Source organism: Ammospiza caudacuta, chromosome 30 (assembly GCF_027887145.1).
Source record: "Ammospiza caudacuta isolate bAmmCau1 chromosome 30, bAmmCau1.pri, whole genome shotgun sequence".
NCBI lineage: Eukaryota > Metazoa > Chordata > Aves > Passeriformes > Passerellidae > Ammospiza > Ammospiza caudacuta.
In genome coordinates, this window is record NC_080622.1 from 3,570,138 (window position 1) to 3,584,345 (window position 14,208).

The 14,208-nt window shown below is 51.5% G+C and overlaps 1 protein-coding gene across 1 annotated transcript; it reads left to right on the plus strand.

Annotated features, from left to right (window-relative positions):
* Positions 1-2,034: 2,034 nt before the first annotated feature.
* On the plus strand, positions 2,035-9,159 carry MCL1 (MCL1 apoptosis regulator, BCL2 family member). The gene is made up of 3 exons (XM_058821662.1): positions 2,035-2,575; positions 7,244-7,491; positions 8,280-9,159. The coding sequence occupies exons 1-3, from the start codon at positions 2,035-2,037 to the stop codon at positions 8,394-8,396; spliced, it is 906 nt and encodes a 301-aa protein (XP_058677645.1). The 3' UTR covers positions 8,397-9,159.
* Positions 9,160-14,208: the final 5,049 nt, after the last annotated feature.

Here is a 14,208-nt window from a genome sequence, read left to right on the forward strand (position 1 = left end):
GGATCCATTTCTTCTTCTATATAAAAATACAGAATATCTATTCCATATAAAAATACAGATCTATTTCTTCTATATAAAAATATAGATCTATTTCTTCTATATAAAAATATAGAATATACATTTCTTCTATACAGAAATACAGATCCATTTCTTCTTCTATATAAAAATACAGAATATCTATTCTATATAAAAATACAGGTCTATTTCTTCTTCTACATAGAAATATAGAATAGCTATTTCTTCCTCTGTATCAAAATATAGAATATCTATTTCTTCTATATAAAAATATAGAAGATCCATTTCTTCTTCTATATAAAAATATAGAAGATCCATTTCTTCTTCTATATAAAAATATAGAATATAAAAAATATAGAATATCTATTTCTTCTATATAAAAATATAGAATATACATTTCTTCTATATAAAAATACAGATCTATTTCTTCTATCTAGAAATATAGAATATTTATTTCTTCTTCTATATAAAAATATAGAGTATACATTTCTTCTATATATAGTGCATTTATATAGAAATATGGACTACATATTTCTTATTCTATATAAAAATATAGATATATTTCTATATTAAAATATAAAATATTTATTTCTTCTTATATATAAAATATAGAATATATTTATTCTATATAGCAATATAGACTATATATTTCTTCTTCTAGACAAAAGTATCATAATATATATTTCTTCTTCTATATAAATATAAAAATATTGAGTATTTCTTCTTCATAGAAATAGAGAATATCTATTTCTTCTACATAGAAATATAGAATATATTTCTTCTATATAGAAATATAGAATATATATTTATTTTTATTTTATATAAAAATATAGAGTATATATTTTTCCCTAGATTTCTTCCACTTTTATATTCTAAATCTCGGTCCCTTCTTTCAAACCCCATTTTGGCCACACCAGCGGGGCCGTGCTGGCTCCAGCCCCGCACCCGGGGGATGCTCGGTGCTGCGGGACCGGGAATGAGCCGGGAATGGACCGGGAATGGATCAGGAATGAACCGGGGATGGATCGGGAATGGATCAGGAATGAACCGGGGATGGATCAGGAATGGACCGGGGATGGATCAGGAATGGATCAGGGATGGATCAGGAATGGACCGGCAATGGATCGGGAATGGACCGGCAATGGATCGGGAATGGATCAGGAATGGATCAGGAATGGACCGGCAATGGATCGGGAATGGATCAGGAATGTATCGGGAATGGACCGGGAATGGATCGGGAATAGACCGGGAATGGATCGGGAATGAACCGGGGATGGATCAGGAATGAACCGGGGATGGATCGGGAATGGACCAGGGATGGGCCAGGGATGGACCGGGAATGGATCAGGAATGGACGGGGAATGAACTGGGAATGGATCGGGGATGAACCGGGAATTGATCGGGGATGAACCGGGAATGGATCAGGAATGGACCGGGGAATGGATCGGGAATGGGCCGGGAATGGATCGGGGATGGATTGGGAATAGATCGGGGATGGACCGGGAATGAACCGAGGACGGACCGGGGATGGACCGGGAAGGGACTGGGAATGAACCGGGGATAGACCGGGGATGGACGGGGAATGGATCGGGAATGGACCGGGGATGGATCAGGAATGAACCGGGAATGGATCGGGAATGGACCGGGCCCCTCCGGCAGGCACGGGACACACGTGGCCGGTCGGTGGCCGAGGATGCTCTGCGCTGCCGGGGGCTCTGCCCCGGGGATCCCGTTCCCCGCCGTGCTCGGAGGGATGCGGGACCGGCCCGGCACTACCGGGAGCTGCTGCCCGGTACCGGCAAGAACCGGGGACTCCGGGAGTGGGGTACCGAGCTGGGGGGATGGAGGGGATGGCTGCTCCTTTGCGCTCTTTTTTCAGCCTCAAGAACGGAAGCGGAGGTGGAAAAAGCCGCTCGCTGTCCCGCCCTCGCTCCGCCTCTACGGCGTCACCGCCGCCGGTTATATAACCCGGCCGCGCCGGTCCCGCCCGCACCCCGCCGGCCGCTCGCACCGGGCGCCATGTTCGCCGTGAAGCCGAAAGCCGTCATCGGCTTCAACCTCTACTGCGGCGGCTCCCCGGCGCTGGCGCCCGGCGGGCCGGGGCAGCGCCCGGAGCCCGCGGCCGCCGCCGCCGCCGCCTCAGAGCCGCCCCGCGAGCGCTCCGGGGCCGCCGCCGGCCGCGCCGACCCCCCCCGCGCGCTGATTGGCCGAGGCGCTGCGCCCCGCGCGCTGATTGGCTGCGGCGCGACTCTATGGCGCCCCGAAGAGGAGCTGGACGGCTGCGACCCCGAGCCCGAGCGCGGCCCCGCCGCCGATTCGCTGCCCGGGACCCCCCCGGGACCTCCGGACGGGCTCCGACAGGACTCGCTGGAGCTCATCAGCCGCTACCTGAGGGAAGTGGCGGGAGAGGCGCAGCCCAGCGCTAAGAAGCTTTTTCCGGGCCTCCTGGGTGGTCCCGGCCGGCCGGGCTCGGCGGGGGATGCGGTGATGGAGAAGGCGCTGGAAACGCTGCGGAGGGTCGGCGACGGCGTCATGAGGAAACACGAGCTCGCCTTCCAAGGTGTGTGTCCGTCGAATGCTCCGGGAGGAGGCCGAGACCCCCGTGCTCTCCGTTGGGCCTGTCCCGGTGCCCGGAGCGGGTTTGGGCCGGGGGTGATGCCCTCGTGGCCGGGGTCTCGGCCGGGTCATCGATACGACGTGGCTTTGATTCGGAAGGGGTTAAATAAAAGCGGTTGGGAAGCGCTCAAAAACGAAACTGAACTTTGTTCCGTGGGGACGAGGAAAAGGCGCTGTTGGTGTGTGCAGAGGAGATAATGTGGTTACAGATTAGCCCCGGGTCCTCCTCGTGTCCCCCTCGGCTGGGCTGAGTCTGCAAACAACCCCGAGCGGGCAAAGATTGGGGAGATCAGGAGGTTCAGAGCCTCATCCCCCCAGTTTAGGTGCAAGTGGATTTTTGGGCAATGTTCTCATAGAATTTTGGAATGGTTTGGGTTGAAATAGACTTTAAAACTCACTCAAAATGGGTAAGGACACCTTCTACCACCTCAGGTTTGTCCAAACCCTGTCCAGCCTGGCCTTGGACACTCCCAGGGGCAGGCACAGCTTCTCTGGGAAATCCATTTTAATTTAAAGTGTCCAAAGATTGGTGAGCTCAGGAGTTTCAGATCCTCACCCCCACCAGGTTTAGGTGTAAGGGGATTTCTGGGCAATGTTCTCATAGAACCATTGAATGGTTTGGGTTAAAATAGACTTTAAAACTCATCCAGAATGGGTAAGGACACCTTCCACAACCTCAGGTTTGTCCAAGCTCTCTCCAGCCTGGCCTTGGACACTCCCAGGGGCTGCCACAGCTTCTCTGGGAAATCCATTTTAATTTAAAGATTGGGGAGCTCAGGAGTTTCAGATCCTCACCACCACCAAGTTTAGGTGCAAGGGGATTTTTGGGCAATGTTCTCATAGAACCATGGAATTGTTTGATTTGAAATAGACCCAAAAACTTATCCAGTGCCATGGGCAGGGACCCTTTCCACCATCCCAGCCCTGTCCAACCTGGCCTTGGGCACTTCCAGGGATCCAGGGGCAGCCACAGCTGCTCTGGGAAATCTGTTTTCATGTATTTTAAGTGTCCAAAGATTGATCAGCTCGGGATTTTCAGCCTGCCCAGTTTAGGTGCAAGGGGATTTTTAGTGAGGGGAATTCTTCTGGGTGATGTGCTCATAGAACCATGGAATGGTTTGGTTTAAAATAGACCCAAAAACTCCTCCAGTGCCATGGCAGGGACCCTTTCCACCATCCCAGGCTGCTCCAAACTGTGCAACCTGGCCCTGAGCACTTCCAGGGATCCCAGATTTCTGTGGGAAATCCATTTTCACGCATTTCACCCCCTTCTGCAGGGCCCTGAAGCAGCTGTAGGAATTTGACCCCCAGTTCCTGTCCTGGGGATGAACTGGAAATGAGAAGTGACCAGTTTGTGTCACTGGTTTTGTGTCACTCGGGCTGGTTTGGGGCTGGTGCTGGCGTTTGGATCCCAGGTCAGGATGGAGCCCAGCAAAGCAGGGTGGTGTCTGCATTTCCTGCAGCAGTTTTGGGGTTTCTGTAGCAGTTTTGGGGTCCCTGCAGCAGTTTTGGCGTTCCCTGCAGCAGTTTTGGCGTTCCCTGCAGCAGTTTTGGGGTCCCTGCAGCAGTTTTGGGGTTCCTGGGGTTGTTTGGGTGCTGTCTGGTGAAACACCTTCCTCCTTGCAGGACGTGCCATTTTCTCAGCTCGTCCCTTTTTTTTGGTTCCTTTCTTTTTCGTTTATTGAGCACAAAGAGCTTCGGTTTCATTCTTAGCTGTGCTGTGGGATCAGTTCCTGTGCCCCGGTTCCCAGGTGGGATCAGTTCCTGTGGTGGGATCAGTTCCTGTGGGATCAGTTCCTACTCCAAATTCCCAGTGAAATCAGTTCCTGTGGGATCAGTTCCTGGCCCCAGTTCTCAGTAGGATCAATGGGATCAGTTCCTGTGGGATCAGTTCCTGGCCCCAATTCCCAGTAGGATCAATGGGATCAGTTCTTGTGGAATCAATTCCTGCCCCCAGTTCCCAGTGGGATCAATGGGATCAGTTCCTGTGGCATCACTTCCTGCCCCAAATTCCTGTGGGATCAGTTCCTGTGGGATCAGTTCCTGGCCCTAATTCCTGTGGGATCAGTGGGGTCAGTTCCTGTGGGATCAGTTCCTGGCCCCAATTCCCACTGGGATCAGTGGGATCAGCTCCTGTCCCCAATTCCTGTGGGATCAGTTCCTGTCCCCAGTTCCCAGTGGGATCAGTTGCTGGCCCCAATTCCCTGTGGGATCAGTTCCTGTCCCCAATTGCTGTGGGATCAGTTCCTGTGGGATCAGTTCCTGTCCCCAATTCCTGTGGGATCAGTTCCTGTCCCCAGTTGCTGTAGGATCAGGTCCTGGCCCCAATTCCCACTGGGATCAGTGGGATCAGTTCCTGCCCCCAATTCCTGTGGGATCAGTTCCTGTGGGATCAGTTCCTGTCCCCAATTCCCAGTGGGATCAGTTGCTGTCCCCAATTCCCAGTGGGATCAGTTGCTGGCCCCAGTTCCTGTGGGATCAGTGGGATCAGTTCCTGTCCCCAATTCCTGTGGGATCAGTTCCTGTGGGATCAGTTGCTGTCCCCAATTCCTGTGGGATCAGTTGCTGGCCCCAATTGCTGTGGGATCAGTTGCTGTCCCCAATTCCTGTGGGATCAGTTGCTGGCCCCAATTGCTGTGGGATCAGTTGCTGGCCCCAATTGCTGTGGGATCAGTTGCTGGCCCCAATTCCCGGACATTCCTGGGGGATGACTCTCAGCAGGAATGTCGGGCCTGGGCGGTTTCCTGAGCAGCCTGGGTGATTTCCTGAGCGAGCGGAGGAGGAACTGCCCGGGGAGGTTCCTGCACATTGAGCAACACCCGGGCAGTGACGCCTTTGGCTTTTACAGCCTCGGCTGTTTGCTCTGCGCGGAGGGCACTGCAGGGCGAGATGGGCATAATTTAAAAGAATTATTTAATTATAGTTTATAATTTAATAATAATAATAATTTTAAATAATTATTGAATTAATTTTAGCCAGGCAGAGCTAAAATTAATTAAATAATTATTTACTATTAAATTTTAAAATTCATTGTAATTTTAATTTTCAATTATTTTTACGTAATTTAAGTTATTTTTATTTTAAATTATTTTATTCATTGAAATTATTTTAATTTTATTTTAATTCAAATTATTTTCAATTATCCTACTTTAAACTATTTTAACTTTATTCTAGAATTTAATTTAAATTGTTTTAGTTTTTATTATTTTTATTTCAAAATTTTTAAGTTATCTTAAAATAATGCAAAGTATTTTTAAATTATTTTACTTTATTTAAATTATTTTATTGACATTATTTTTATCTTATTTTAATTTAAATTATTTTCAATTATCTTAAAAGAATTTAAAGTATTTTAACCTTATTTAACTCTGTGATTTAATTTATTTTATTTTTTCATTATTTTTACGTTATTTTCAATTATCTTAAAATAATGTATATTTAAAAAAAAATCCTAGGAAGGATGAAAGTTTCACCAGAAAATCTCACAGATGCTTGGCAGAACGATTTTTAAATGTAGAACCTGAGAATGAAATAGAAATGAAAACAAGTTTTGATATCGAAGAATTGCTGAGCCAGTCTTGCTTGATAACCAAGGAGCCAAAGGGTATTTTATGTTTGTTAGAAGGGGTTTTTATGGCTTAGAGCAAAAGATAAACCCACCCCAAACAAGAAGATGTTTTTACCAAGCAGGAAGATTCCACAGAAAAACAAATCAGCAAAGCTGCAAGCAGGAAAAAGATCTCAGAATTTTCCACTGCAAGAAAACTGAAAACCAACTTTTAGCTTAAACTGTAATGTGCTGACTTTTAGTGATTGGAGAGCAGTAACATGAATATGGGAATTTTGAATATGATATATTATAGTGTACCACTATAAAATGGTAATTATAGCAGTTATGATAGGCTTATAGCAGTTAATTATAAATATAAAATGGTAATTATAGCAGTTATGATAGGTAGGTAAAAAATAAGGTATAGATTGGTTCTGCTGTATTAAAATGCTCAGCAAATTAAAGTTTCTTATGTGTTAGTAAGCAAAAGGAAAGTTTGTAATGTAATATAATCAAAAGAAAAGTATATAATGCAGTGTAATCAAAAATATATAATGCATTGTAACCAAAAGAAAAGTTTGCAAGGCATTGTAACAAAAAGAAAAGTATATAATGCATTGTAAGCAAAGTAAATAATGCAGTGTAACCAAAAGGAAAGTATGTAATGCATTGTAACAAAAAGAAAAGTACATAATGCAATGTAACAAAAAAAAAGTATTCAATGCATTGTAAGCAAAAGGAAAGTTTGTAATGCATTGCAACCAAAAGAAGAGTATATAATGCATTGTAAGCAAAGTAAATAATGCAGTGTAACCAAAAGGAAAGTATATAATGCATTGCAACCAAAAGAAAAGTGTGTAATGCAGTGTAACCAAAAGTTTATAATGCATTGTAAGCAAAAGAAAAGTTGATAATGCACTGTAACCAAAATTGAAGGGACTCCAGGCCTGCCTGCAGCTGTAGGCGCAGCTCTGTCTCCCACGACATGCTGCATGTCATGAACTGCATTTTGAAGAGCTCCCCGTGGTCCTGCACCCCTCCTTCAAGCTGTTGGTTTTTCAGGGATGCTGAGGAAGCTGCAGATCCAGCAGGAGGAGGACCTGCAGTGCGTGGTGGAGGTGGCAGCCCAGATGTTCAGCGACGGTGTCACCAACTGGGGCCGCGTGGTGACCCTCATCGCCTTCGGGGCCTTCGTGGCCAAGCACCTCAAGAGCATCCAGCAGGAGCAGAGCGTCAGCAGCCTGGCTGGGATCATCACAGACGCCCTGGTGTCCTCCAAGAGGGAGTGGCTGGAGAGCCAGGGGGGCTGGGTGAGTCACAATTCCTGAAAATTCCTGAGCTTTCCCCAACATTCCGGCCTTCTCCTGCTCCTGGGGTGGGTGGCAGTGCTGGCTCGCTGTCACCACGGGGGTTGTGGGGTTTAGGATGCTACCTCAGCATGAGCTGGCTGAGGTGGTTTGGGGTAAAAAGCAGTTTTTGGAGTGTTCCTGCTCAGCTTGGAGGCAGCATTCCCAAAATCAGGGCAGCCCTGGGAGGGCTGGGGTGGCTGGAATGGGGCTGGGGGAGCACAGGGGATGAGCAGGATGAAATGGGGCTGGGGGAGCACAGGGGATGAGCAGGATGAAATGGGGCTGGGGGATGTGCAGGATGAAATGGGGCTGGGGGAGCACAGGGAGAACATTGGGATGAGCAGGATGAAATGGGGCTGGGGGATATTTGAGGCTGAAATGGGTCTGGGGGAGCACAGGGAATGTTTGAGGCTGAAATGGGTCTGGGGGAGCACAGTGGGATGAGCAGACTGAAGTGGGGTGGAGGGCTGGGGGAGCACAGGGGCTGTTTGAGGCTGTAATGGGGTGGGGATGTTTGAGGCTGAAATGGGGCTGGGGGAGCACAATGGGTTGAGCAGGATGAAATGGGGCTGGGGGCTGTTTGAGGCTGAAATGGGGCTGGGGGTGTTTTAGGCTGAAATGGGGCTGGAGGTGTTTTAGGATGCAATGGGGCTGAGGGTGCACAATAGGATGTGTAGGATGAAATGGGTCTGGGGGCTGTGCCAGGCAGGCTGTCCCCCCATCTGACCCCCCTCTCCTCTCTCACCCAGGAGGGCTTTGTGGACTTTTTCCGCGTGGAGGACCTGGAGAGCAGCATCCGGAACGTTCTGATGGCCTTCGCGGGGGTGGCCGGCCTGGGCGCCAGCCTGGCCTACATGATCCGGTGAGCCTGGAGCTGCCCTGGACACATTTGGGGAGCATTTTGGGGAGCATTTGGGGAGAACTTTGGCTCCCTGGGGCTGCACAGCTGCCCTGCTCCCTCTGAAGCTGGACTTGAGTGACCCCAGGAGGACGTGGAGCTGTCCCCGGAGCCCGGCTGGTTGCTGAGGAAGAGGAAGGTGTGATCCCAGCTGATGCACGGAGGATTTGTGGCTTTGGGAAGAGACTTTTTTCCTCTCTGCTTCCCTCAAGTGGACTTGGCTTCACTTGGATCCCAGAGGGAACCATCTCCAGCAGCTCCTGCTGGGCTGGGCGAGGCAGCTGAGTCTGGAGCAGATGTTTTGAGGCTTGTGGGTTGTGTGGGGGTTTTTGGGTTTTTTTTTTTAAACATTTTTTTTTCTGGAAATAGCACCTTCTGCTGCCTCTCTGCCCTGCCTAAACTCGCAGCTCTGCTGCTCTGGAGCAGAAGCACTGCATGCTGGAAATGTTGTGCCAGGCTGCACCTGCAGCCAGGTGCTGCCAGGGAGTGCCCAGAGCTGTGCCAGAGCCGGTGCCACCGAGCTGGAGCCCTGCCCAGCCCCTTCCCTCCCCTTGGCACAGGGCTTGCAGGGGCTGGGGGGTCACCCCAAACTCAGTCCTGGCCCCACTCACACAGCCAGTTCAGAAATAACAAATGCATTTTGTAATTATGTAAAAAAAAAACCACCCCACCCCCAGTTGGCTGGGGAGGATGTAGAGAACCTGTAAATGTCTATAAATCTGTAGAATATATACATTTTTACAGAGCTGACGATACAAAAAAAGGAGGAATTCGTTGTCAATGTGGCTTCATTCCTGAGGGAAGCAGCATTTTTGACTCCACTCCAGCCTTTGCCCCTGGGAGGGTGACAGAGGGTGACAAGCAGCAGTGGCCTGGCTGTGACCACGGCTGGCTGGCAGCAGCTGATGGTTCTGGTTTTGCTTTTAAATCTTTTTTTTTTTTTTTTTTTTTGGTGTTTGCTCCCTCTTGGTGGGGGTGGGGGAGCTGTGGAAGTTCATTGTGGCCACTTCCTTCTCTCCCCTTCCTCCTCCTCCTCCTCCTCCTCGCCATGAGCTGGACAGAGCTGATGGTTGAATGTAGAATGTTCTGGAGCTGCTCCTGCAGCTCCTTCAGGGCTCCCCACCAGGGGATTTTGATGCCCAAGGGGCTCCTTGCCCACCCTGGCTGCACTGGTGGGACCCCATGGGACCCCCCTTGTCCCCAGGTGTCCCCTGGTGCCACAGCCAGGCCCTGCTTGTGTGCACAACAAGCTGTAGTTTGGTCAATAAATGTCTTTTTTTTTTTTTTTTTTTTTTTTCTCATTCCTTTGCTGCCAAACTTATTTTCCCTCCCCAGCATTTGGGCTGTGCCACCCCCCCCCCCCCCCCCCCCCCCCAAAAAAAAAGGGACCTGCAGCCTTGGGGACATAGGGACATTGCCATCCTCATTCCCACCTCTGTGGGGTTTTAATCACAGAATTCCAGGTTGGATTGGGTGGGGAGAGGCCTTAAAATTCTTTTTTTTCCACCTCCTGACCGTGGAGATCTTCCAGGTTCATCCAAGCTCCTGTCCTGACAATTCCAGGGGTGAGGGATTCAGGAATTCTCTGGAAAATTTGTGCTCACCCAGCACTGCTGCAGTTTCCTCCCCTTTTAAAATCTCTTTTTTCTCCCTCTTTAGGGGGGTCCCTGCACCCCAAATTCCCATCCCTGCGGGTTTGGGGTGGATGGCAGAGGCAGAATCCTGCCCCAAAATGCTCTGGAAATGCAGAATCCTGCCCCAAAATGCTCTGGAAATGCAGAATCCTGCCCCAAAATGCTCTGGAAATGCAGAATCCTGCCCCAAAATCCTGTGAAAATGCAGAATCCTGCCCCAAAATGCTCTGGAAATGCAGAATCCTGCCCCAAAATCCTGTGAAAATGCAGAATCCTGCCCCAAAATGCTCTGGAAATGCAGAATCCTGCCCCAAAATCCTGTGAAAATGCAGAATCCTGCCCCAAAGTCCTCTGGAAAGGAAAAATATTGCCCCAAAATCCTGTGGAGAGGCAAAATCCTGCCTAAAATGCTCTGGAAAGGAAAAATCTTGCCTCAAAATGCTTTGGAGATGCAAAATCCTGCCCCAAAACTCTCTGGAAAGGAAAAATCCTGCCCTAAAATGCTCTGGAAATGCAAAACCCTGCCCCAAAATCCTCGGCCAAATGGGAAATCCTGCCCAAAAATCATGAGGAGAGGCAAAATCCTGCCCCAAAATGCTCTGGAAATACAAAATCCTGCCCCAAAATTCTCAGGAAATACAAAATCCTGCCCCAAAATCCACACCCGGGCCACCAAGCCAGGCCCTGGTCCCCAAACCAGCCCAGAGTGACTCAGCCCAGAGTGCAGGACGCTGCTGGGTGTGGGTTTTCTGCTTTTTTTGGGGTGGTTTTTGTTTTGTTTCGCTTTGGTTTTCCGGTTTTCGGGGGGGTTTTTGGTGTTTTTTGGGTGTTTTTTGCAGCGCTGTGTCTGTGGGGATATTTTGGGCCTGTTGGGCGCAGCGAGGCCTGCATGCAAAGGTTGCCATGGAAACATGCAAAGGGAGAATGGGGTGGGTTTGGGGGGGCCTTGGGGGGTTTTGGGGTGCAGGGGGAGCTCAGGGTGAGGGGGGGACTCCCAGGGGGTTGGGGTGTGGGTGGAATTTGGGGTGCAGGTGAAAATCGGGGTGCTGGTGGCTCCCAAATTTGGGTGTGGGTGGCTGCGAGGGGTTGGGGGTGTTGGTGAAAATTGGGGTGCAGGTGAAATCTGGGGTACAGGTAGCTCCTAAATTTGGGTGTGGGTACCTGGGAGAAGTTGGGGTGTTGGTGAGAATTGGGGTGTTGGTGCCTCACAGGGTTTTGGGGCGCTGGTCGCCCCTAAATTTGGGTGTGGGTGCCTGGGAGGAGTTGGGGTGAAGGTGGAAGTTGTGGCGTTGGTGCCTCACAGGGTTTTGGGGTGTTGGTGGCTCCCAGATTGGGGTGTGGGTGCCTGGGAGAAGTTGGGGTGAAGGTGGAAATTGGGGCGTTGGTGCCTCCCAGGGTTTTGGGGTGCTGTTGGCTGCCAGGGGTTTGGGTGTGGGTGCCTGGGAGGGGTTTGGGGTGTTGGTGGCCCCTAAATTGGGGTGTGGGTGCCTGGGAGGAGTTGGGGCGAAGGTGGAAATTGGGGCGTTGGTGCCTCACAGGGTTTTGGGGTGCTGGTCGCCCCTAAATTGGGGTGTGGATGCTTGGGGGGTTTGGGGTGTTGTTGGTGGCTCCCAGGGGATGGGGTGGGGCGAGTTGGGGTGCAGGGGGGGGTTGGGTGTGGGTGCTGGCTAGGGAGGAACTGGGGTGCAGGTTCCTGGAGCGGTTTTGGGGTTTCTGCAGCAGTTTTGGGGTGCAGGGGCCTGCAGCAGTTTCGGGGTTCCTGGCGGGTGTTAGGGTGGGGGTTCCTGCAGCAGTTTCAGGCTTTCTGCAGCAGCAGTTTTGGGGTGCAGCTTCCAGTAGCAGTTTTGGGGTGCCTTTAGCAGCAGTTTCAGGATGCCTTTAGCAGTTTTGAAGTTTCTGCAGCGGTTTTGGGGTTTCTGCAGCAGCAGTTTTAGGGTGCCCATAGCAGCAGATTTGGGGGTTCTGCAGCAGTTTTGGGGTGCCTTTAGCAGCAGTTTTGGGGTGCCTACAGCAGCAGTTTTTGGGTGCCTGTAGCAGCAGTTTTGGGGTGCTTTTAGCAATTTTGGGGTGCCTTTAGCAGCAGTTTCAGGGTGCTTTTAGCAGTTTTGGGGTGCCTTTAGCAGCAGTTTCGGGGTGCTTTTAGCAGCAGTTTCGGGGTGCCTTTAGCGGCAGTTTTGGGGTGCTTTCGGCAGTTTTGGGGTGCCTTTAGCAGCAGTTTCGGGGTGCTTTTAGCAGCAGTTTTGTGGTGTTTTTAGCAATTTTGGGGTTCCTGCAGCAGCAGTTTTGGGGTGCTTTCGGCAGTTTTGGGGTGCCTTTAGCAGCAGTTTTGGGGTGCTTTCGGCACTTTTGGGGTGCCTATAGCAGCAGTTTCGGGCTCCGTTTCCTGGAAGCCGCCCGGCCCCGCCGATAACCCAGAGCTTTCCGGTTCCGTCCCCACCGGGGCTTTTCTCAGAAGCCGCCGCCGCTTCCCCGAACCGGGCTGTAAATAAGAGCTGGGGGAGGGGAAGGGGGGAGGATTCACCACCGAAAATTCAAAAAATTCAAAATTCAGCTGCGGCAGGAAGGGGCGGGGGGTGCTGCTGCAGCTTGCGGCACCCCAACACCTGGCCCGGGGAATTTTGGGGTGGGGGAATTTTGGGGAAGCAGCTCCGAGCCCGAAATCTGCCGAGGAGGGGTTCATGCAAATGCACCAAAAATCCCCCCCCAAAATACCCAAATCTGTGCTCATTTTTGGGGTTTCTGTCACGCTCCAGGTGTGGGGTTTTTCCCCTGGGGCTCAGGGGTGTTGTGGGGCAGAGATTTCCCCTTTTTTTTTGGGGGGGGTCGCTGCCCCTTTCCCCCTTTTATGGGGGTCCTTGGGATCCTTTATTGGGGGATCCTTGAGAATTTTTTATTGAGGGGGGGGGTCCTTTTTATGGGGGATCCTTTTATTGGGGGGGGGTCCTTGGGGAGATCCTGGGATTTGGGGGGACCCCACCCTAGGACAGAGATGATTTTTGGGGAGAGCGCTTGCCCTCCATCACTGCCCTTTCCCCCCCCCCCCCATTTTTGGGCAAGGGGAGGGAGATCCTGGCAATTTGGGGGGGACCCCACCCCAAGAGGGGGAGAGGGGCTCTGCCAATGGCAGGGAAGGCACCCTGAGGTTTTCGGGGTGCCGGGACCCCCCCTCAGCTCGCCGGGATTGTCCCTGCGGGGGGAGGAAGCGGGGGTGGGGGGGGGTGACTCATTTGGGCTGAGATGACGAAGATTTGGGGTATTTAGGGTTGGGTTTTTAGGAGTGGGCGGGTGTCACATCCTGACCCCTCCTCCCCAGGGGGGTTTTGTTCTTTTTCCAGGAATTCGGGTGTCCCCGGCACCCCAAATCCCCTTCCCGGCCTCCCGAGCCTGGCATTGGGCACTGGGCTGCTGCTCCATGAAGGCTCCCCCTCCTCTTCCTCCTCTTCTTCTTCATCTCCTCCTCTTCCTCCTCCTCTCCCGAACTCCCAGCCCCCCCTGGCCTGAGGGTTATGGGGGGCACTGAGGGTGTTTGGGAGGATTTGGGGGGATTTAGGAGCTGTGGGGGGCACAGGGGCTGTTTGGGAGGATTTAGGGGTTGTGGGGGCACAGAGGGTGTTGAATGGATGCGGTTTGGGGGGAATTAGAGGGATTTAGGGTTCTGGGGGCACAGGGGCTGTTTGGGGGTGTTGGGGAGTGTTTGGGGGGGGATTTAGGGGTTCTGGGGGCACAGAGGGTATTGAATGGCTGCGGCTTGGGGGTGATTGGGGGATTTGGGGTTCTGAGGGCACACGGGTGTGCAGGCAGCGGTCAGTGGGTGCGGGGCAGTACCGGGGCAGTACCGGGGCAGTACCGGGGCAGTACCGGGGCAGTACCGGGGCAGTACCGGGGCAGTGGGTGCGGGGCAGGGCCGGGCAGAGGCGGCGGTGACTCAGGCAGGAATGCGCTGGCAGTACACGGCGTTCCTGTGCCGGTGCCACCGCCCGGGCACGGCCCCGCAGTCACTGACCCCGCACTCGCTGACCCGGTACTGCCCCGGTACTGACCCGATACTGGCCCGCACCCACTGCTCCCAGTGAGCTCCCAGTGTGCCCCAGTAAGATCCAGTACACCCCAGGGAGCTCCCAGTGCACCAGAGCCGGTACCGGAGGG

Excerpts from the sequence above, each read along its gene's own strand:
- MCL1 (XM_058821662.1), top strand. The coding sequence starts at position 2,035 with ATGTTCGCCGTGAAGCCGAAAGCCGTCATCGGCTTCAACCTCTACTGC. Across the intron at positions 2,576-7,243 it reads ACACGAGCTCGCCTTCCAAG|GGATGCTGAGGAAGCTGCAG; the intron begins GTGTGTGTCCGT and ends TTGGTTTTTCAG. Across the intron at positions 7,492-8,279 it reads TGGAGAGCCAGGGGGGCTGG|GAGGGCTTTGTGGACTTTTT; the intron begins GTGAGTCACAAT and ends TCTCTCACCCAG.